Genomic DNA, 25,488 nt, shown 5'->3' on the forward strand with positions numbered 1-25,488 from the left:
ATTATGGTACAGTACTTCTTGCTAACACGGATCTGGATTACATAAATGACAGAGTATTCAGTCTCCCGATGAAGGTTAGTAACAGTTTACTTAAAGAGGTACTGCTCTCTTATGGTGATGTGGGACTTATACGACGCAAACGCTGGTCCACTCAACACCGATCGGGATTTTTTTACGGTATCCATTCAGTGGAGATGGAAATCAAACTGAACATTCCTTCCCAATACAAGTCTGTTTTTGCCCATTCATGCAAGAACTGAACATGTGCTTTCTTTGCTATGAAAATGGTCACTTTGGACCTAATTGCCCGCCACGGGTATTTGTATTGAAATCTTCATTTCAACAGCGACGAAAATTGACCTTCTGTCATTTCTCCTACTAACGAGATTTGTGCCACTTCTTTTCCGCATGAAATTTAGCAACAGAGAGATACGCAGATTTCTGTTCATGATTTTCCGTCATGACCTGGCAGTACATTCCTGAAATTGTTATTTAATTGCCAAGCCAGCAGTGTCAACGGTACAACATAATACGTGGATTGCAGGATGGTGAAGAGTCAGGTGTGTCTTTTCCCTTACCCACCCCTCCCTGATGTAAGTTTGTCGGTTGATGTATTTCGTAGTGTTGAGTCCTGCAATCCACATTGGGTCTGTGGTGCGAAAATAGCTGCCGATGTCTCTGTTGTTCTTCCTGGTGTTCCTCCTGCAGTTGAGGTTAATCCTCCGAAACCAAGCAGGGGTGGGGTGTCAATAAATCAATACCTGAGACGCCCCTAAATCCACCTATTCCATTGATGTCACTCAGTCAGGCGTGATCACAACTGCCTACTGTTGTTACTCCCGTCGAGGCGGTTGGTGGTCTATCGACCCAGACGATGTGTTGCCTGACATCTATCTTGTGCGTCAATCTGAACTGCAAGAATCCCATCCTGCAGAGTTGGTCTCTGAGGCTCGTTGTTTGTCATCTGCTTCGGATAACGTTCAAGAACCGCCTACGCCCCTACTGTATATACTACATTGTCTCGTAGTCACTGTACACAACACATCCAACCTGAGGGCGCGGTGGTGACTCGTAAAAGAATAGTAAATAAAAAATAAAACAAATTGCTTGAAGATTCCAAAAGCGGGGCGTGCAAGCTGCCCCACTTTCGAATTTTTCAGTGGACATGGATCTTGACAGAGACTGATGATGTCATTAAATTGGTCAGTAGATCGAATTTTGATTCTTGTTGTTAAAGTGTGCAAGCTTCTACATGTCTTGCTTTGAATATTGATCGGGTGGAATCGGAACTGCGGCTCGCTTCGCTTCATCAATTTGTCTGTGTCTCCTGTGCAGTGCGGATGTCGTATTCTTACAAGTTCATTTCACTCGTATTCCGCTCCCTGGTTTTTGCATTGTGTTTAATGTGGCCCCGGATGTACCGCAGAGTCTGCCTTGTTTCTCATGGAGGGCATTCCCATTGGAGGGCTATAAGTTCTTGATAAGGGCAGAGGAATAGGATGGACAGGGTGGCACAGAATAACGGGAATGTTTCAAATGAGTAGTGGTAGCCATGGGCGGGTGGCAGCACTGCGGTTTCGTGACAGTTAGCGAGTAAACAGTCCGCCATTTCAGTAATCATGCATCAGTGGAATGGACAACAGCGTGCGTTAGCCATAAAAATGTTTTATAAAAACAATGACAGTTTGGTAGGGGCGCAGAGGGAATTTTGACGTTTTTTGTAATTTAGGACGTTATGATGCCGTTCCGTAGAAACACGCGATAAAATGTTGTATTAATAACTTTGAAGAGACTGGATCTGCCCTCAAGAAGAAACCAACAGAACGACCAAGAAATGTGCGTTCTCCAGCGAACATTGATGTTGTACGCGAGTCTGTCTTATAGAACCCACGGTGTTCAATTCGTAACCAAGAAGCAGTGGCTGGAACGTCCCGGGAGAGTGTTCGCAGACTTCTTCATCTTGGTTTTAAATTTCATCCGTACAAACTATAGATGGTGTAACAACTGAAGAACAACGATTACCGGTTACGATTATGATTCTGTAAACAAATGAGTACAAAAATAAACAGTGAAGATGGATTTCCAAACAAGTTGTGGATGTCAGATGAGGCACACTTTCATCTCACAGGTTACGTGAATAAACAGAACTATCGTTACTGGGCAAACACAAATCCTAATGACGTTCATTAGCGCCCTTTACAGGCTAGTAAAGTGACAGTATGGTGTGGTGTTTCATAACATGGGATTATCGGACTGTATTTTTTCGCAAATGAAAGGGGAAACACAATAACCGTCAGTGCCGATCGTTACGTGGAGATGTTACGAACTTTCATTACACCTGCAGTGAACAACTTTGCAAACGTGCAAGAAGGCTGGTTTCAACACCGACGGAGATACATCACACACTGCACGGCAATCAATGGCATATGTGCGAGAATTGTTTGGCAACCGTGTGATCTCACGATTGGGTAACATTGCCGGGCCACCTAGATCGCTAGATTAATCCGTTTGTGATTTTTTCTTGTGTTGCTACCTCATGAGCAAAGTCTATACGACTCGACCAAGAACCCTGGATGAGTTAAAACAGGGAATTCGGGACGCAGTTCACAGTATCCCAGCTGAGATGTTGCAGCGGTCAATGAGGAATCTCAACAGCAGATATCACAAATGTATTCGTACAGGAGGACACTATCTGAAGGACGTAATTTAAAAAAAATGATAAATGCCATCAGTGTTTCGCAAATGGAAAAGTTGTAAGCTTTCAATTACTATGAATGCAATTTCTTTCCTTCATCACTTCTAATTTTATTGGATTATGGAAATGTTCCGGTTTTTCTGTGTCACCCTGTATTTCTCTTCACCTGGCCTTAATTCTCCTTTATGCATCGTCCGGTTACAGAACCACTTTGGACCGTTACCGATTTTGTAAGAAAGAAGCGGTTTATTTATTACGGAAAAGTCCTCAGAGTATTCAGATAAGTGATGATTTTAAGCCCTTTGGATCAGTTGCCCAGTTCCAATTTCTGTCGAGATTTACAAGATCTAGGTCGTTCCGTGATTTTTACGTGTATAAATATCCGACTATTGTGAAATTTTTCTGTTTTATTGCTACTTCTAGCAGTAGACTTGACAGATTTTATTTATCTGACTGGTTGTGAGATAGGATTTTTATTTTTGATGTATCCCCGACAGCTTCACTGACCACTACGCCGTGACTGTTATTTTAAACCGCACTCGACCACTGAATTCGTTTCGATCGCCTTGGATGCTGTTTGTAGTGCACTTATTGGACCCCTCACTAGATGAGTTGATCCGGAAAGCGTGGTACCCTGGTTTCCGTTCAACAGAGTGAGGCGCCCCCATTGTGAAATGGTGAAGCCAACTGGCAAAACCGAGGCTCTGTAAAGCTTTGATACAATTTTGTGATGATGCGTTAGTTTCAGAGGAAGCAAGAATTTTACTACTGTCTCTTACGTGACCTTTATGATAGTGCTCTTTGGACTCCCCTACGGATTTCAGATGTCAGACGCGTAAAGGTGCAATTGTTACAGTAGTGAATGAACTGAATTCTCTAAATCATCAGATTCGACGTAGACTTACTTATATTACGTCTCTCAAGATGGAGGACGGCAATTTTGTGACAGCACAGAAAGACATATTGGATCCTCACCATCAGTTTTAAGTTGGGCTGTATAAGGTACCCTGTAGATACGCCATCAGATTTGCTTGTTCAATCTCTGGATCGTAGATTTACAACTGAACGTAATGCTGCGTTTTTAAATGTTTTTCAGTGCGAAGATGTTTACGATCTGATTATCAGATCGCCATCTCGAAAATAGCCGGGGTTGGATGATCTGCCAAAAAGAGTTTTATGTGCTACTACTTTTACATTGTTTTTGAACGAATTGTTAAGAAGTGGTTGGTTGGTGCCCGACACTTTTACAGTTGCAACTGATAAATTTCACCGGATTACCCAATTAAATTAAGATTTTAAGACTGTGGCGAGGGCTGTGAATAGCCTGCTGTCTGTGTTGCTGGAGAATTGTTGCTGGCCATCAAACTTGTATACCTGGTCATTCTATTATGACTCCAGTAGCTGATCGCCGGGATGTCGTATCGGTTGCCACCGTTACTTCTATTCATTGATCTCTGACTTTTGCGGAAATTTGATAAGGCGTTTGACTGTTTCAGCCACGGAATTCTGTTGCAAATACTGGAAGCCGTTGTGTTTATTATTGACATGTGAAGGATCTTGTCTACACTTTTAAGCATATCCAAGTTTCGGTGGGTGTCAATGGCCAGCTGACACCCACATCAATGTCATTGTTTCTTCTATCACTTGAGCTCCTTCTTCGGAGGATCGCTGCTGTTTTACAAGGAGGGACACTCTGGGCGAGACGGTGTAAGTACGCGTATATGTGGACGATGTGATGGTATGACTCCATTCTCCTGCCGAGATTCTATTGGTCAAAGCTATCATGGTTGCCTTGTATCTGGTACCTGCATCAATGAAGGCAGACGTCGGTTGATGAATTTACAGGGTTTTCATAATGCCATGTTTTCGTAGGCACCAGTGGTCAACCAACCTCTTTGGGAGCTATAATTTATTATTTCCCAGCTAAAATGGCTAAACTTAATTGGAAACTGGTTACGGGGAAGATAAAAGGTGTAACCCTGGAACATGAATGACGTTCTCGTAATCTGTTTCAGAACATTCGGATCTCAGATATCTACATTTTGTGTGAAGAATATTACTCGCTCATTGCTCACATCTTTCTCCTTTCCATAATGGTGGTTAGGAAACTGTAACAGCTGTCTAGTTTTCTTATATGGAAATGTCACATTTTTGGGTTACAATACGAGATGTTAGTGAAGAGGGTCCTTTCAGGGGCTTGACACTTTCCGATAGTCAAAGTAAATCATCTGTGTTAGGTGTTCAGCGCCCCGTTTTACCTCTCTCCCATTCCACACACTTCTCAGTTATTTTACTGTCTGTGACCGGGTAGTTTTGACCTGTTTGTCGACGACGGTTGTTTGAATTTTCAGTTTTCGGCCATTTTCCTTCATTTTTACTGTCATTCTGTGAGATTAGTCTGCAACCTGGCTTGCTCACGGTGATGTTTTTAAACTATGTACTCTCATTGTCTTCGTATTTACGAGTGTATGTCATTGTGTAACTACAGTTCGTGTTGGTTTTCAATGCATATTCACCGCTGCTTTGCAATGTAAGGTCTGAAGATGCTTGCAGATAGCTACCAAAGCTAATTATCGTACTTTAACTGTAGTAGGAATGTTTTAGTGTAGGCACTAAATTAAAAAACGGGTTTTGTTCGATAAGTACATTAAGTGTGCCTGTCCTCGCTGACAATATCAGGCTTCACTAACGTCTACAGGAGCTGTAAAGAGCTGAAGGCTTGCAGAATCTGACAGTGTAGTACGGTATGGGAAATATACAGAATGTCAGACTGTTGATTGTTGCAGAATTATAATCGTTTTGGTATTCCGGGACCTACTGTGGGTTGTCCAAAGGCGCTGTAACGACTAGCAGAGTCTGAAACTACCTTTTGCGTTGTTGCAGAATCACAGTCATTACGGAAGGGGGCTGGTGGACTTGATGGACTATGCCCCACAGCAAGACATGTATGGTACAGTAAAGCATCGAAGACTCGCTGAATCTGACAGTATCTTTTGTGTTGCTGTAACCGGCCTGTGTGGCCATGCGGTTCTAGGCGCTTCAGTCTATAACCGCGTGACCGCTGCGGTCGCAGGTTCGAATCCTGCCTCGGGCATGGATGCGTGTGATGTCCTTAGGTTAGTTAGGTTTAAGTAGTTCTAAGTTCTAGGGGACTGATGACCACAGATATTAAGTCCCATAGTGCTCAGAGCCATTTGAACCATTGTGTTGCTGTAGAGCCGCAGCCAATCTGGCGGCGCGTGGTGGCCTTCATGGACCTGGACCTGCTGCGGAACCGGGTGTACCTGAACGTCTTACTGGGCACGGCGAGCATGATGACGTCGACGGTGAACTACTCGCTGCTGCTGCCGTTCTACCTGCAGCGCCACGTGGGTCTGTCGATGACCGACACGGCGCTCTGCCTCACCATGATGGCCGCCGGCGACTTCGTGTCGCGCCTCACCGTGCCTCCCATCACGGACCGCATCAAGGCCAGGGCGAGGTACACCTTCTTCCTCGGAGCCTGCTTCATGGCCCTCACGCGATCAGGTGAGCGTGGCACCAATCAGCTAACCCTAACTCAGGTCGTCCCCTTAATGAAGTGCGAAGAGCGTTGACAGAGGAAATAGGGTTACAATGGCGGAGGAGTCCGTGTCCTTCCTTTCATTCATCAGCCATGATGTGCGAAATGAAGCTTGATGAATTTCCGCCTCTCTAAGCTTGTGGCATGGATGTGTGTGATGTCCTTAGGTTAGTTAGGTTTAAGTAGTTCTAAATCTAGGCGACTGATGACCTCAGATGTTAAGTCCCATAGTGCTCAGAGCCACCTGAACCATTTTTAAGCTTCTGGCAGCTAGATTGCTGATACACTGAGAAGTAAGTTCTAATACAAGAGGGTCCTTCATGTTTGTGATCTTTGGCTCTTATGATAGCCATCAATGATTTGGGCAGTGTTGTGTGTGAACTCTGCACGGTAGATTTCAAGAGTTCATTGGGATCAGGCACAGTTGATAAATTTTGTTCATGTTGTTGCTTTCAGATGCTCATACTGCAATCTAATCTTTATTTAGTCAACTCTTCTAAAATCTGTTAACAACAGATTGTTAGCTATGTACTCAGAAATGCTGAGACCACAGAGAGTTGCGTGGGAGGTACCTCACGCCACAGAGAGTTAGACAAGGAAATTGCTCAATCCCTTCTGGTGATACATTTTTGTTCTTGATACTTAATTATTCTGGTCGGTAGAACAAGTGATCTCGACTCCAGAATTCGGGTTGAGATCTATTCCGTACGACGCGTTTTCCACTGGCGCAGTTTCAGTACTCTTACACAGATCTGTGCTAAATGCGATTCGCTTGACTTTGTTTCTCGTTCTGCCCACGTGGTTCACATGTTTAACGTTTGGCAGTACAAGAAATAAACAACTAGAATATTTTGTAGTCTGATTTTCAGTGCTTCTCATAGTCTCCACGTAACTCCTGTCTATGTATTTATATTCTTACTTAAGATCGTCTGCGTGCGTTAGGACTAGAATAACAAAGCCAAGTACTTGCTTCAGAGCACAAGAATCCATGAGCCCACTGTATTACTGTATGTAGTGCCTACAATGACTGCAGATATTATGAACGTAATAATTTCAATTTCCTTTCCTCTATGTGAAAAAAAAGGGCAACTTCCATTCCCATTATCCCCCTTATTCAGCGATGTCAGAGTGAGGAGATTATGATACGCAAAATAATAAATCCACAGACAGAATGAGTGTATTCTGTTTGATCAAAAGCAACCAGACGCGGACTGGGGTCTTTAGTATGGGGTGAGTCCACCATTCACCTTACGACCCACTCTACTGGCGACACATTCAGTGTGGTGTCTGAATGTCTGTGGAGGAATGGCAGCTCATTCTTCCTCAAGAGCCGAAGCCGGAGTACGTAGTGACGTTTGACACTAGGGTCTTGAGTGAAGTCGACATTGTACCTCATTCCAGAGGTTTGCCATTGAGTTCACTTTGGGACTCTATGCGGTCCACTGCAGAATTTTATTGCTCACAAACCACGGCGTCACAAGTGCTGCTTTATGATGGGGAGGGGGGTGAATTTTTATGTCAATACAAACAATGATCGCCTTCGAGCTCTCTCATAAGTGCGCCATACGCCGTGCTGTAAAATGTGTTAATTTCCTTTCCCATTTAGCGTTTCCTTAGTCCCAATGAAGGGACTACGCCACAATCACGAAAAGCATAATCATACTGTAACACCATCTTCTCTCTACTTCTCTGTTGACATTATACGTGATGGAAGGTAACGTTCTGCACTCTTTCTCAAATCCAAACTCTTCCATCGGAATGCCACAGGGTATAACGTGGTTCGTCACTCCAAATCAATTGTTTCCTGTTATCCATTGGCCAATGGTGAAGCTCTTTGCACCATCTCAATCATTGCTTACCATCGTCTACAGAACCACGTGTATTGTGAGTAGCTGTTTGACCTCTCCACCCCATGCATTTAATATCTGACACATAGTTATCGTACTATCTAGGCTTGAGGTGGCGCTTTGAAACTCACGATAGATTCCTTCCACTGTGGTTGTTCGTTTCCTTTCCAATTGACGACCACATCAGTCGACATGGGCAGCTGTAGAATGGCTGAAATGTTATTGATGGCTTTGCTACTCATGTGACATCCAATGACCAGTCCACATTCAAAGTCACCGACCTCTCCTGGCCGAACCATTCTGCTGCTTTTCTAGCAACAACACTCAACATGCACTCTCGGTTTATACCAACAGATCTGCCTCCCATAGCATCAGTAGGTCAATGTAGAGGTGTCCAGTTACTTTTGGTCACACACACACACACACACACACACACACATATATATATATATATATATATATATATATATATATATATATATGCAAGTAAAAATGAAGCTGGCCTTACAAAATTTGCGAGGGATTTACATTTGCTAATGAGCATCACAGAATATTCTGGAAGTGGCCACCGTTAACTTCGAAGCTGCACTGCACTCGATTTCTCAAGCTTTGAGATATGTGTAGCAGCTCTGCGTAAGGGATAGCAGCAGTACCGTTTTCGGTGTTCTGCTCTAGATCCTCCAGAGTGCGAGTAAGATTTGGGTAAACCTGACCAACTTGCTCCTAAGGTAAACACCACAAAGCGATAGATCAGCCGGTCTAGATGGTCAAGCGACTGCACTGCCTTTGCTGATTTTCCACGCTTCACTAAACAACTCATTCACTTGTGACAAGGTTGTTAGCGCGGCATGTGTTGTTGCATCAACTTCCTTAAAATATCCACACAGTCGTCTATCTACTGTGGGTTGACAAACGTATGGATTAAACAGATTTTAGACTTACTGGATGGTATTTACATTTTGCGGAAAGAATTTTGATATCATGTGAGCAACAGACTCTTAGAAGTACTGATGGGACTTTGCTGATGCAAATGGCACATTTTCTGTAAGTTCACATATCCTGACAGGCTGGACCACGAATCATCTGAGATTCCAGAAGTCCTACATCCACTGTACTCAAAAACCATTGGTAGAACTCAACAAGCGAAAATTCGTTTGGATGCTTCAACTGACGCAAACTAATACATATTTGTAAGGATGCAGATGCACTTGATAATGTTTCGACGCGACCACCTGTTGACTCCCACTTGCAAAGATAAATTACATCGGAATTACGTTGCTCTTTATTCCGGGATTTCCTCCATTCGTGCATTGTTTACTGTTGTCCAACTCTTTTCAGATACTTACGGTTTTTTGGTTCAAATGGCTCTGAGCACTATGCGACTTAGCTTCTGAGGTCATCAGTCACCTAGAACTTAGAACTAATTAAACCTAACTAACCTAAGGACATCACACACATCCATGCCCGAGGCAGGATTAGAACCTGCGACCGTAGCGGTCGCTCGGTTCCAGACTGAAGCGCCTAGATCCGCACGGCCATTCCGACCGGACACTTACAGTTTTTATTCCCCACATAGTCCACTTAGCGGAATTTTGCCTCTACGTTCTCCATTAGACTGTGCTGGAGGGTTTGCCAAAGCACTTCACGTCTTAAACTCTTGCGTAAATACATCCTAAATGTGATTCTTGAGTTTCTCCTGGCGTATTTGATAATCAAAATATCCACGGGTGTACTGCCGGTCCACAGTGTCCAACGGGCACTGTAGACCGGCAGTACACCCGTGAATATTTTGACTTCCTAAATGTTTTCCACGAATTGTGCTTCGTGTAATAGACGACAATGAATGTACGCCTGGTCTTCTCACTTATCCAGACGGAATGACATAGTAAAGTCCTCGAGACAGAGCATGTGGAGTGGGGCTTCGAAACCATGGTTACCAGTATTTTTTTGTAACGGGCATTCTTATCATAAACGGTGGTCATATGAGTGTCAGTCTTATAAATATTTTCTGGGCCTGTTTTATTTTACCAACCCTGCCTGAAAAAAAGGTGAAGTATCCAGAAGGGTAGTAGGAAGCGAAATGAAATTCAGGTGGAGAAGGTCAGTGATGTTATGTCAGTGACTGCAAAACCTAGTCAAATTCACGAAGAACTTTGCAGTTTGAGCCAATTTATTATTGTCACGGTGGATGCTCTCTGGCCTAGATGCAAGCACCTATTCGGTCGAGAAGAGTGTATAAAGCTGTTGCATTCTCTCCTGAGGCAAGCTCGCCCACAACTATTAGAACTGGTCCTGGATATTCTGGACACTGACACTGGGACGAATTTGACCCCCAGTCTGGTCCCAACCATGTTCTGTCGGGGCAGACCTGGGGATCTCGCTAGCAACAGAAATGACTAAATAACACGTACACAGCTCATAGAGACACGTGCCATGTGTAGAGCAGTATTGAACTGTTGGAAACTCGCACCACGATGTGTTTCATGAGGGTGCAAGGTGTCCATGACGTACTGTTGAACTGTTAGATTATCTCAGATGACTACGCGCCATGGTCCGAAGTCACACCTGATGGCTCCCCACAAAAGGACTTCGCGTGTAACATTGCTGTACCTCCCCAAACCATTGGAAGTATTGAACTTCTCCGCGAACCATCTGGTGTGGTAATGAAACGCGATTCTTCGCTAAACGTAGTGCGACACCGTTCATCAGAAGCACGGAAGCACTACAGACGCAGACGTTTCTGTTCTGATGTTAATAGCAGGATGGTATTTCCATAGTCCAGCTGCTGCTAGTGTCTGGCCAAAGGTGCTGCATGACACAGAATACCGTTAAGTGCTCTGTTACTTGTTATCGGGTAGAAGGCATAGATTTGAAAGAGTTATGACGTGCTTGGTGCAGCTAGTGGTGGCCGAACGTGATCCACTGGAACCTTGATGACGAATTTGCCTGCCATCCTGTTTCCTCACAGTTCAACATTTAGCCACCTCTGAATGAACCACAAATCCGGAATATGCACGGGCTACATCTGAATGCCCCACACATCTGTGTATTGCACGATTCGGCCAGCTGATCAAATAGTGGTCACCAATGAGGCCGCTTTCAAACTCTGTCAGGTGCTAATAACTGTAACTCACATGAGTATGTGGCATTTCCATGTCCTCCATATCACTCAATATCTGATGCCGTTCGTGCTCCTTGTATACCCAACCAGGCCTGGTAATAACACTGAACACAAACAACAATAACACAATCTGGTGTCCTTTATACCTGTCACAAGCACCTACATTCAATTAAGCGCCTTTTGGTGGAGTGTGTGCACGAAATTACGTTTAAATCTGACCATGTCCTCTCAGTGCTCCACATTTTTGGTCAGGTGGTTTATACACAGGGTGATTCAGCTCCCCGTACGAATGGATTTTATGCAGCCTGCAGTGCCTTCGAATATCACATGCAAATTATCATAGTCTCTTCTTCGCTACGCACTAACTGTTAATCCTACACAAAAAATGTGCAGGGCATTTTTGTAGGAAATTTAATCTATACTGCTGGCCATTAACATTGCTACACCAAGAAGAAATGTAGATGAAAAACGGGTCTTCTTTGAACAAATATATTATACTAGAACTGACATATGATTGCATTTTCACGCAATTTGGGTGCATGTTGTTGTTGTTGTTGTTGTTGTGGTCTTCAGTCGTGAGACTGGTTTGATGCAGCTCTCTATGCTACTCTATCCTGTGCAAGCGTCTTCATCTCCCAGAAACTACTGCAACCTACATCCTTCTGAATCTGCTTAGTGTATTCATCTCTTGGTCTCCCTCTACGAGTTTTACCCTCCACGCTGCCCTCCAATGCTAAATTTGTGATCCCTTGATGCCTCAAAACATATCCTACCAACCGGTCTCTTCTTTTTGTCAAGTTGTGCCACAAACTCCTGTTCTCCCCAATTCTATTCAATACCTCCTCGTTAGTTGTGTGATCTACCCATCTAATCTTCAGCATTCTTCTGTAGCACCACATTTCGAAAGCTTCTATTCTCTTCTTGTCCAAACTATTTATCGTCCATGTTTCACTTCCATACATAGCTACACTCCATACAAATACTTTCAGAAACGACTTCCTGACACTTAAATCTATATGCGATATTAACAAATTTCTCTTCTTCAGAAACGCTTTCCTTGCCATTGCCAGTCTACATTTTATATCCTCTCTACTTCGACCATCATCAGTTATTTTGCTCCCCAAATAGCAAAACTCCTTTACTACTTTAAGTGTCTCATTTCCTAATCTAATTCCCTCAGCATCACCCGATTTAATTTGACTACATTCCTTTATCCTCGTTTTGCTTTTGTTGATGTTTATCTTATACCCTCCTTTCAAGACACTGCCCATTCCGTTCAACTGCTCTTCCAATCCCTTTGCTGTCTCTGACAGAATTACAATATCATCGGCGAACCTCCAAGTTTTTATTTCTTCTCCATGAATTTTAACACCCACTCCAAATTTTTCTTTTGTTTCTGTTATGTGTCGACAGAAGTGCCGACACAGTGTTATTTAGACGGGCCGAATAGGCACGCTATAATCTCACCCAGAATATCGTGAAGTCTGAAACAGGATGCTCAATGAATGCTAATAAGAAAAGAACGGAGCGTCTCATATACTTAACTTTATTCTCTTGTGTGGTACATCTCTATGGTGAATACAAGTAAGACTCTCTCCAGATATGGTTAACTGCGCCTTGCTAGGTCGTAGCTATGGACTTAGCTGAAGGCTATTCTAACTGTCTCTCGGCAAATGAGAGGAAGGCTTCGTACGTCTAGTCGCTAGCAATGTCGTCCGTACAACTGGGGCGAATGCTAGTCCGTCTTTCTAGACCTGCCATGTGGTGGCGCTAGGTCTGCAAGTACTGATGGCGGCGACACGCGGGTCCGACATGTACTAATGGACCGCGGCCGATTTAAGCTACCACCTAGCAAGTGTGGTGTCTGGCGGTGACACCACAGTTTCCTTTACTGCTTGCTCAATATACAGATTGAATAACATCGAGGAGAGGCTACAACACTGTCTCACACCCTTCCCAACCACTGCTTCCCTTTCATGCCCCTCGACTCTCATAACTGCCATCTGGTTTCTGTACAAATTGTAAATAGCCTTTCGCTTCCTGTATTTTACACCTGCCACCTTCAGAATTTGAAAGAGAGTATTCCAGTTAACATTGTGAAAAGCTTTCTCTAAATCTACAAATGCTAGAAACGTAGGTTTGCCTTTTCTTAATCTTTCTTCTAAGATAAGTCGTAAGGTTAGTATTGCCTCACGTGTTCCAACATTTCTACGGAATCCAAACTGATCTTCCCCGAGGTCCGCTTCTACCAGTTTTTCCATTCATCTGTAAAGAATTCGTGTTAGTATTTTGCAGCTGTGATTTATTAAACTGATAGTTCGGTAATTTTCACATCTGTCAACACCTGCTTTCTTTGGGAATGGAATTATTATATTCTTCTTGAAGTCTGAGGGTATTTTGCCTGTCTCATACATCATGCTCACCAGATGGTAGAGTTTTGTCATGACTGGCTCTCCCAAGGCCGTCACTAGTTCTAGTGGAATGTTGTCTACTCCCGGGGCCTTGTTTCGACTCAGGTCTTTCAGCGCTCTGTCAAACTCTTCACGCAGTATCTTATCTCCCATTTCGTCTTCATCTACATCCTCTTCCATTTCCATAATATTGTCCTCAACTTCATCGCTCTTGTATAAACCCTCTATATACTCTCCTTCCACCTTTCTGCCTTCCCTTCTTTGCTTAGAACTGGGTTTCCATATGAGCTCTTGATGTTCATACAAGTAGTTCTCTTCTCTCCGAAGGTCTCTAATTTTCCTGTAGGCAGTATCTATCTTACCCCTAGTGAGATAAGCCTCTACATCCTTACATTTGTCCTCTAGCCATCTCTGCTTAGTCATTTTGCACTTCCTGTCGATCTCATTTTTGAGACGTTTGTATTCCTTTCTGCCTGCTTCATTTACTGCATTTTTATATTTTCTCCTTTCATCAATTAAATTCAATATTTCTTCTGTTACCCAAGGATTTCTATTAGCCCTCGTCTTTTTACCTACTTGATCCTCTGCTGCCTTCACTACTTCATCCCTCAAAGCTACCCATTCTTCTTCTACTGTATTTCTTTCCCCCACTCCTATCAATTGTTCCCTTATGCTCTCCCTGAAACTCTGTAAAACCTCTGGTTCTTTCAGTTTATCCAGGTCCCATCTCCATAAATTCCCACCATTTTTCAGTTTCTTCAGTTTTAATCTACAGGTCATAACCAATAGATTGTGGTCAGAGTCCACATCTACCCCTGGAAATGTCCTACAATTTAAAACCTGGTTCCTAAATCTGTGTCTTACCATTATATAATCTATCTGATACCTTGTAGTGTCTCCAGGATTCTTTCATGTATACTACCTTCTTTTATGATTCTTGAACCAAGTGTTAGATATGATTAAGTTATGCAGCATAGATCCTGGGGTGCATAGATCCTGAGAAATCAGTACCCAGAACAACCACCTCTGGCCGTACTAACGGCCTTGATATGCCTGGGCATTGAGTCAAACAGAGCTTGGATGGCGTGTACAGGTACAGCTGGCCATGCAGCTTCAACACGATACCACAATTCATCAAGAGTAGAGACTGGCGTATTGTGAAGAGAGCCAGTGGCTCGGCCACCATTGACCAGACGTTTTCAATTGGTGAGAGATCTGGAGAATATGCTGCCCAGGGCAGCAATCGAACATTTTCAGTATCCAGAAAGGCCCGTACAGGACCTGCAACATGCGGTCGTGCATTATCTTTCTGAAATGTAGGGTTCCTTAGGGATCGAATGAAGGGTAGAGCCACGGGTCGTAACACATCTGAAATGTAACGTCCACTGTTCAAAGTGCCGTCAATGCGAACAACAGGTGACCGAGACGTGTAACCAATGGCACCCCATACCATCACGCCAGGTGATACGCCAGGTGATACGCCAGTATGGCGATGACGAATACACGCTTCCAATGTGCGTTCACCGCGATGTCGCCACACACGGATGCGACCATCATGATGCTGAAACAGAACCTGGATTCATCAGAAAAATGACGTTTTGCCATTCGTGCACCCAGGTTCGTCGTTGAGTACACCATCGCAGGCGCTCCTGTCTGTGATGCAGCGTCAATGGTAACCGCAGCCATGGTCTCCGAGATGATAGTCCATGCTGCTGCAAACGTCGTCGAACTGTTCGTGCAGATCGTTGTCGTGCAAACGTCCCCATCTGTTGACTCAGGGATCGAGACGCGGCTCCACGATCCGTTACAGGCATGCGGACAAGATGCCTGTCATCTCGACTGCTAGTGATACGAGGCCGTTGGGATCCAGCACGGCGTTCCGTATTACCCTCCTGAACCCATCGATGCCATATTCTGCCACCAGTCATTGGATCTCGACCAACGCGAGCAGAAATGTCGCGATACGATAAACCGCAATCGCGATAGGCTACAATCCCACCTTTATCAAAGTCGGAAACATGATGGTACGCATTTCTCCTCCTTACACGAAGCATCACAACAACTTTTCACCAGGCAACGTCGGTCAACTGCTGTTTGTGTATGAGAAATCGGTTAGAAACTTTCCTCATGTCAGCACCTTGTAGGTGTCGCCACCGGCGCCAACCTTGTGTGAATGCTCTGAAAAGCTAATCATTTGCTTATCATAGCGTCTTCTTCCTGTCGGTTAAATTTCGCGCCTGCAGCACGTCATCTTCGTGGTGTAGCAATTTTAATGGCCAATAGTGCTGTTAAATTTTATATTGGGATACCTTTTCGCTAAAGGCGCTAGTTTTCAAGTTATTCAAGAAAAACGAACCAAAGTTATATTCAAACACTTTTTTCTTGAATAACTCGAAAAGTGGCCTTCAGTGAAAACGTATCCTAGGACAAAATTGATTTCCCACAAAAATGTCCCGTTAATTTTTTTCTGTAGCAGTTATAGTTTGCACGTAGTGAGTGAAAGCATATGAAAATCTCGCATGTGGTTTTTGAAGGGGTCGCAGGTTGTATAAAACCCAGCGGTAGAAGCAGCTGAAACATCTTGTATATTGTCACTGTCTGATCAACGTTAGTCTACAGGAACATCTACATACATAATGCTGTAAGCCACTGTAAATTCGCTGCTGGAGGACATTTCGTAAACCTAAATCATTTGCGGATAGATTAAGCAAACAAAGACCGTCCACAATCTTCGGCGTGCGAAGATGTAATGAAGGAACTTCGGTACCTCGCAAGCAAAATAATGCGTGACAGGCGAAGCGGAGGGAACTTAGAATGCTGACTGTACAGGGTAAAGAGAGCATTCCTTGCCAACACAAGTCTACTATCAGACATAGACGTCATGAAGATAATAAATAGCTAAAGAACTGAGAAGAAGGCTAAAAACTAAGTGGAATGATAACTAACGAGGACGTTCTTGGCAAAATGGACAAGGAAAGAACGTGTGGAAGACATTTACTAGAAGAAGGGACAGGATGATAGAATGTGGAGTAATACATGAGGGAATAGCTTCCATGGTATTAGAGGAAGCTTTTTCCGAGAGGCTTATTGCTGTTGTTTTCATCTTAACATCCAGAAATTTTGCCACTAACGTTACCCGGTTCAAATGGTTGAAATGGCTCTGAGCACTATGGGACTCAACATCTTAGGTCATAAGTCCCCTAGAACTTAGAACTACTTAAACCTAACTAACCTAAGGACATCACACACACCCATGCCCGAGGCAGGATTCGAACCTGCGACCGTAGCAGTCCCGCGGTTCCGGACTGCAGCGCCAGAACCGCTAGACCACCGCGGCCGGCTTACCCGGTTCACATTACGATTGACTACATCTGTGAAACCCATTGTCGCTGAAAGGCGCGAGGCTCGTCTCCGATTACTGTCGGTTTGGACCTTTCTAAGACAACTATTGTTATGATGTGTTAGATTTGTGCGAGCGGCACATCATTCCTTGTAGACACGTCGGAGAGTCGCCACTGATAACCCAACAAATTGGGCAACTTAACTATAGCTCTGGTCATGGGTACGAGCAGACACGAATGCTCCTTTCTGCCAATCTGTTTCTTTGTCGCTCCATCTTAATGCGTTATTTCCATAAAAGCAAATAGTATAAACACACCACTACATAGACATGACTTAAATCAGTGACGGTTGATCGCATGTCCTTCTGGTACCATTTCTACATAAACTATAGCGATCGAAAGCAACCAATGTCTCCTTATAAGAGTGTCTCAAATATTTTTCGGGTGAAATTATACTTATGACAAGGGAGATGTTGGGTGTTGGGTTAACTTTATGACTTACAGAAGCATAGTTGTCAATCCTGTTTCTGGAATTGTAGTAAATAGTATCAAAAAACGGCCAACAGCTTTGCCGCGGTGGATACACAGGTTCCCGTCAAATCATTGAAGATAAGCATTGTCGTGCGTGGTTAGCCTTTGGATAGCTTACTATCCAGGTCTGCCGTCAGCTATTGGCAAACGTGGTGCACTCAGTTCTTGTGAGGGCAACCGAGGAACTGCTTGATTCAAAAGTGGCGGCTCCAGGCCACGGAAACTGGTAACTGCCGGGAGAGCGGTATGCTAAACCCCCACTCCTCCACGCCCGCATCTCATGACGGATTTGGGCTGAGGATGAGACGGCAGCCGGTCGGTACCGTTCGGCTTTCCGTGGCTTTTCGAGTAGAGTTTAGTTTTTGATATGACGACACGCCGTGCGAACAATGGTTACGCTAAACTGTCCTAAGTAGCCTTGGAAATTTGAGTGCACTCGACGCTGCCGACAGAAAGAAGGCGCGGCCTGACCTGAAGACAGCTATGTTGGTGCTTACATTTTCTGACGACGTATCAGAAAAATATCTTTTCAAAAATCATAGATAGTTTTAACTGAAGAAAATAGGCTGTACTGCTTAAATGTTAAGAAATATACGGCAAAATAAACTCATGTATAGAGAAGTAAGAGCTAAAAGGAGAACTTTCTATTGCTGGCAGCAGGGAGTAAGACTGCAACTATAAAGGACGCTTGAAGTAGTCCAAATTCCACTCTCTATCAACAGGTTAAGCACGTAGTAATAGCTGCAGTATCTGTTAGAAAGGCTACAGTAAACAGGTGAGACGTTTACCGATAATTTACTTCAGCAGATAAGCCACATTACACAATTCTGCATAACACCCAGGGAAACACCTTGTAACAGAAACGTACGACGTAACCTTATCAGACAAAAGTGATGCGCTGCTCTCAGATTAGAAGTTAGTGCGATCACTCTCGAAAACACTACCCAGCTTGTGACTTGTCCGCCTTCCACGCAACTCAAATGTAATGACAGTTGATATTATGAAAATGTAATTTGGGGTCATAGCTTTGGAAAAAATCTTTACTTTATCTGTAACGTACACATGATATCATACTGTTTTAATATCATTAGTTCATGAGTGCAACTCCAAGCCTAGGGGTACGTTGGGCACAAACAAAGCGACCACGGGAGCAAAGAGTGAAATGTACATATCTGGAATCCGTAAATATGGATCACTTGTGGCGGGTGATTCGAGTTTTCCTACCACAAACTATGAGCAAAAACTTTTCAAAGATATTACAACAAACTCAGCGATCTGCCTCTTACTGTGCTGGATACGACCGCCCATGAGGAAGACGGACCTTGGGCACAGAACATCCACCTGAAATCTTAACATAAGAAAAACAAAAACTGGCGAACCCTGAACTGCAGGCAGCAGTTAACGATTAGTGGCGTTTCATGCTAATGATTTAGTGTGAAATCGTATCAGATGCAATGTGGGAAGTAAGCATTTCCCAGAGAATACGCTGTTAGAGTTATATAAGTGGCTGCTGCTACATGGAACGGTCCAAATCAGTCCGTAATTTGGCGAGTACCAAGAAGGTTTCTTTCTCTCGTCAATTAATTTGTTATTCATCTAGATCCGATGCAATGGTGGTGATTATAGTGGCTCCTGGTAACCAAGGAACTAGAATGAGGATAGACATAGGGAGGATGTTGTGTGAAAATGTATGAAATATGTATGCGAGGAAGTAACTCATAAAAGATAACGTATGCTACATGTCTGTTACGCGGAAAGATGTTGGACTGGATCGTTGACGGTGGGTATACCAGGAGTAGTAAGATAGATAGCTATCTATCAGGAGTTCACACATGTTCTGGGAGGGGGAGGAGGTTAAAAAGGGACTTAAAAGATGAAAAATGGTGGTATGTGCTGGTTTTAACGCAGCAGACGGTGAAGGGGTTTTAAGGATTGAGGAGTGGGTGGGAGGAAGTACAATGTGGTGCTGAGACTGGAGAGTACTGGAGGCGTTGAACACACACAAAGTGTTCTACCTCTTCGGGTAGGTGAGGGTACAGCAAGTATTTTGTGTGTATTTAAAATATGTTATTGTATACTATGTTTATAACCTCTTCAGGATTAGCTGTATAAATGAACGTATTATATTTTGATGTCACTCGTGACAGAGCCACATACTCGTCCAACTGGTCATGTGAAAAACATCTGCGCACGTAGTCCAATTCCAGCAAAGTTGGGACCTAAATCCTGGACAAAATCGTTTACTTTAGTGACTTGTAGGTGAAAACATAGCTCTTTCCTGGAACCAATCAAGTCTCTTGACATGTCATAAATAGATCGGTATACTGTTTTCACTTAATTTAGAGAAATTTGATATAGATATAGAAAAAAGTCCTTATTAAGATTTATCTTACCATTCGTTGCTTGAAATTTGTAATCTCCTATTTTCAGCAAGTTACTAGCAAAATGTGTTTTACTTCGTATGGGAGATAGAGCTCTCGCGATAGTTTTACGTCCTTATTTTATTTTCTGTGGTATTATAATCGTCTTGACGATGCATTGACTTGCTGTTTCAGGCAGGGTTTGACGGACGTCTCCAGAGAACGAAACGGTGCAACCGCCCATAGGACTATTCTTGCTGCGAAGAACTCGCAGTGTCCTCCCGAACGCTTCAAGGATGTTTAATGGGAGATCTAAACGTCATCCTTAACTATCAAAGGGCAATCCTGCATCAATTTACCAGCATTGCTTCGCTCTGAAACATTCCAAACGCTGGAAGTTTCGTCACCATACAATTTTAGGGCAGACTGCCTGTAGGATGAGCTATTCGCCTGCGGTACCAGACGATGTCACAACGAGGGCAATTTTCTCACCAAACCCCACTTTTGCGAGTAGTAGGCTAGACTAACTGAAAATGTCTTGCGCATATCTCCCGGTGGAGTTGAAAAAAGTAAGTAAAGGATTTTTCTCTGTATTCGCACTACTCACTTTGAAGAGTCTGTAAAAGTTGGTAACGATCGTAGATTCCTTCTCGGGAAACTCTGTATTGGCTGATGTATTTATATTTGAATTGATCAGTAAGGAGAGACCAAGTGTGTTATAGATCTGTGTGATGGAGATTCATCCTCTTTATTCAATTTATTTAAAGCTTCAGCAAACATATTATGGTTGTAAACTGTATCATCAGATGAGAGTTCATTTCATTCGTGACGCAGTACGTCTTCAGCGATGCTTTCACGATGATTTAGACAAAAGAGCATCCGCACAAAAACAATATCATGACAGAAAATAAATGTTTAAGTGATTTTGCTATATGGCATATCACTGTCGTAGCTCAAACCAGCCTGGCGCTGCTGTCGGGCGGAATTATTCCTGTCTCCTGACTCGAAGGAGTTCTGCTATTGGCCACTAGATGGCACTGGAACCGTTTCCACAGTGCCATCATACTTCGGCCAAATTGCATGAAATTATATACACAAATCTTCCTTGTGATTCAGTCTTCCATTAGTCAAAATCATGTCACAGTCGCTAGAGTAGTCTCTGAAATTTGCCTGAACACAAGGACAGAAATCGTGGTTGGGGACTGAATTTATGTATATCAAGAAGAAAAAAGTAGAGGATGGACAGTGAAATGATAATTATCATAATTTTTGTAGGCTTCGTTTTGGATTATCAACTACCGATTCCGGATTCGTTATTGAATGTTAGTCCAAGATTCTGCAGTATAAATATCTATTGCCTATCGTAGTAGCCCTTTGGCAATGATAATGGTGTGTAGCGTACCTGCAGAAATCCGTAACGCAATGTTTTTTGTATATAGACTGAAGCGGTGAGTGAAAATCTGCACCAATGCTGGGCATCAAACCTGGGTCTGCTGCTTACTAGGCAGGTGCTTTAGCCACTAAGCCAACCTGGCACGGTAGTTCACACAGCTGCATGGATTATCCTGGCACGCCTCCCCCTCGATGCAAACTTCCACTCGTCGCGTCAGTCTACGTACATAAAATCATATCTGTATGAGAGCAGTAAAGTCTTTGTGGCGTTTCATTTGTATAAGTACCTGCCCCTGGATTCAGACTGGATTCCCCATTTACGTTCGATGCTGAGCTGCTATTCCAGAACATGGACAGCCTCGGCAATTCTGTTCGTGTCTAAGCGCAATTTAAACAAGGCTAGGACGGCAGCGAGAATTTAGATCGAGGAGGAAGGCATGCCAGGGTACTCCGTGCTGCTGTGCCAAGGTGGCTTAGTGGCTAACGCATCTACCTAGTAAGCAGGAGAACAGGGTTCGACCAATTTCCACTCGCTGCTTGAGTGTATGTGTATAAAATCGTGTCTATATAAGACCAGTAAAGTGCAGAAAAGAAACCCAAATTCAAAATATATATGTGGCTGAAAAGATATACAACGAGGTACTCTATTTTCGGATCCAGAAAACAAATCTCAAACGAAAACTTGCTTGTAATTACCGAAACATTGATGATAGAGCACCAGTGTACTATAACCAATTCAGAAGCTGTATGTTGGTATATGTAGACATAATGTAATATATCCTTTTAATAAAAGTTTAAGTGTAAACTAAGGCACCATGGAAAATTCCGAATCCAATATCTGACAAGTTTCGTTGTGACTGTAGAGGGCACGTCCACTAGTAATGGCGCCTCCAAACATAAACGCACTGGAGACTCGATGGACTCGATGCGTTCCATTATTTCAAAAGAGGCAAAATGGAGACTCGTCGGGCAGCAGTCCAAGTATCAAGTGAGGCACTGCCTAGTTTCTGTGTTACTTGGTCCATCGAAGGCGTGCAGCCATACGTGCAACCGTGCGTAGTGGAGTTTTGCGACATTGCAGACGCAAAATGGCTATTGCCAGTAGTTCCTATCGCGATGTTCGCTCTAGAACTATTTGATATGGAGCTGCGTCCAATGACAGCAGGAATTCCTGCCGGCGCTGGAACCGATTGTGACTCACAAGACGTGACACTCGCCTGTGGCCAGTATCAGTTAGCATATCCTTACGACCACTGTAGTTAATTTTGTTATACGCTATCAAGTGGTAAGGAATTCCTTGTAGACACTTTGAACGGAACTGGAACACAACAAAGCAGGTAACTTTACTGACCGTGCGGTAATGTGCACATGGCATACGATGCTCCTTTCTGGAATTCTGTCGGGTCTCCACAAAAAAAAAAGATATATATATATAATAAAAATAAAAATAAAAATAAAAAAATAAATAAAAATGGTTCAAATGGCTCTGAGCACTATGGGACTAAAAATATGAGATCATCAGTCCCCTAGAACTTAGAACTACTTAAACCTAACTAACGTAAGGTCATCACACACGTCCATGCCCGAGGCACGATTCGAACCTGCGACTGTAGCAGTGGCGCGGTTCCAGACTGAAGCGCCTAGGACCTGCTCAGCCATATCGGCCGTCTGTCGCTTCTCCACGCTGACCAATTTTACTGCCCTGCAGCAATACAACCTACGCGAGTGCTGCAGGTTGACTTAGTGCAGAAATTACAGCGCTCCAGAGGGACCGTTAACGCTCTTTTATGGGGGTGACTGATATTTTGTGTGGCAAACTTCGTTCCTTAGCAGTGCGAGCTAATCCTACGTTTCAACGCCTGTTATACAGTCTTTCTCAGAGAAAAATTCTTTTCTTATGTGCCATGGAGTACAAGTAGGTTTCTCTTGCGTCTTCTCCCGTGAAATCATGTACCGGGCCCCTATCCGATGCTGAACGCTAATGTCTGTTTAAACTTACAAATATTGGAATTGTAAGCAAAACTGTGACGTGTTTAAGATGTTTTCACCAGTAAGTTATCGTTTAAAGAAGGAAGGAATAGCAGGTTTAACGAACCGTCGACATCGAGGTCATAAGAGATGTAGCAGAAGTTCGGGTGGTTTGAAGGATGGGGAAGGAAATCGGCGGTGACCTTTCAAAGGAACCATTCCCACATTTGCCTGGAAGGATTTAGGCAAACCACGGAAAACCTAAATCAGAATGGCCGAATGCGGGTTTGAACCGTCGTCTTCCCGAATGTTAGTCCATTACGTTAACCACTGCGTCGCCTCGCTCTGTAGTACTCGTTTACTCTTAGAGCTCATGCACTCTACTGAACAAAATGACATTGACAACGTATAGCTTTGTCGTTATTAAGGTACGACGGACGCTCAATAAGCAATGCAACATATTTTTTTCCGAAAGCGGGTGGGCTTTATTCAGTACTTCAATTCCCCGCTCTTTTGGCTATAAAACTGATTTTAAACGTAATTTCCGTGCAATGCAACGGCCTTGCGCCACCTTACTGCGAGGGCCCGTATGCCCGCATGCTATCACTCAACCGGTCACGTCACAGCTAATATCTTGCTGCATCAACCCGCTCCCCATAATACACATGCTGCTTCCCACGGAATGCAGCCTTCCTTGGGCCAAGTGTATGAAACTCGAAATGTCCGAGATCCTTGGTGTAGGGCAGGGGCGGGCAGGAATCCTGCACATGTGCGGTGCACTTGCACGCGTGCATTTAACAGGTACACTCCTGGAAATGGAAAAAAGAACACATTGACACCGGTGTGTCAGACCCACCATACTTGCTCCGGACACTGCGAGAGGGCTGTACAAGCAATGATCACACGCACGGCACAGCGGACACACCAGGAACCGCGGTGTTGGCCGTCGAATGGCGCTAGCTGCGCAGCATTTGTGCACCGCCGCCGTCAGTGTCAGCCAGTTTGCCGTGGCATACGGAGCTCCATCGCAGTCTTTAACACTGGTAGCATGCCGCGACAGCGTGGACGTGAACCGTATGTGCAAATGACGGACTTTGAGCGAGGGCGTATAGTGTGCATGCGGGAGGCCGGGTGGACGTACCGCCGAATTGTTCAACACATGGGGCGTGAGGTCTCCACAGTACATCGATGTTGTCGCCAGTGGTCGGCGGAAGGTGCACGTGCCCATCGACCTGGGACCGGACCGCAGCGACGCACGGATGCACGCCAAGACCGTAGGATCCTACGCAGTGCCGTAGGGGACCGCACCGCCACTTCCCAGCAAATTTGGGACACTGTTGCTCCTGGGGTATCGGCGAGGACCATTCGCAACCGTCTCCATGAAGCTGGGCTACGGTCCCGCACACCGTTAGGCCGTCTTCCGCCCACGCCCCAACATCGTGCAGCCCGCCTCCAGTGGTGTCGCGACAGGCGTGAATGGAGGGACGAATGGAGACGTGTCGTCTTCAGTGATGAGAGTCGCTTCTGCCTTGGTGCCAATGATGGTCGTATGCGTGTTTGGCGCCGTGCAGGTGAGCGCCACAATCAGGACTGCATACGACCGAGGCACACAGGGCCAACACCCAGCATCATGGTGTGGGGAGCGATCTCCTACACTGGCCGTACACCACTGGTGATCGTCGAGGGGACACTGAATAGTGCACGGTACATCCAAACCGTCATCGAACCCATCCTACCATTCCTAGACCGGCAAGGGAACTTGCTGTTCCAACAGGACAATGCACGTCCGCATGTATCCCGTGCCACCCAACGTGCTCTAGAAGGTATAAGTCAACTACCCTGGCCAGCAAGATCCCCGGATCTGTCCCCCATTGAGCATGTTTGGGACTGGATGAAGCGTCGTCTCGCGCGGTCTGCACGTCCAGCACGAACGCTGGTCCAACTGAGGCGCCAGGTGGAAATGGCATGGCAAGCCGTTCCACAGGACTACATCCAGCATCTCTACGATCGTCTCCATTGGAGAATAGCAGCCTGCATTGCTGCGAAAGGTGGATATACACTGTACTAGTGCCGACATTGTGGATGCTCTGTTGCCTGTGTCTATGTGCCTGTGGTTCTGTCAGTGTGATCATGTGATGTATCTGACCCCAGGAATGTGTTAATAAAGTTTCCCCTTCCTGGGACAATGAATTCACGGTGTTCTTATTTCAATTTCCAGGAGAGTATTTCGCGTGCACACAAGGGCAAGCTGGCTACCCGC

At 44.4% G+C, this 25,488-nt stretch overlaps 1 protein-coding gene across 1 annotated transcript in view; it reads left to right on the forward strand.

The window, feature by feature from the left end:
- Positions 1-25,488, forward strand: part of LOC126088232 (monocarboxylate transporter 2-like) — an 87,318-nt gene that overhangs the window by 53,773 nt on the left and 8,057 nt on the right. Inside the window, exon 6 of the mRNA XM_049906360.1 lies at positions 5,912-6,223. Coding sequence (XP_049762317.1) covers positions 5,912-6,223 — 312 coding nt within the window. The remainder of the gene's footprint in view (positions 1-5,911; positions 6,224-25,488) is intronic.

The sequence above is a fragment of the Schistocerca cancellata genome, chromosome 6 (genome assembly GCF_023864275.1).
Source record: "Schistocerca cancellata isolate TAMUIC-IGC-003103 chromosome 6, iqSchCanc2.1, whole genome shotgun sequence".
NCBI classification, from domain to species: Eukaryota; Metazoa; Arthropoda; class Insecta; order Orthoptera; family Acrididae; genus Schistocerca; species Schistocerca cancellata.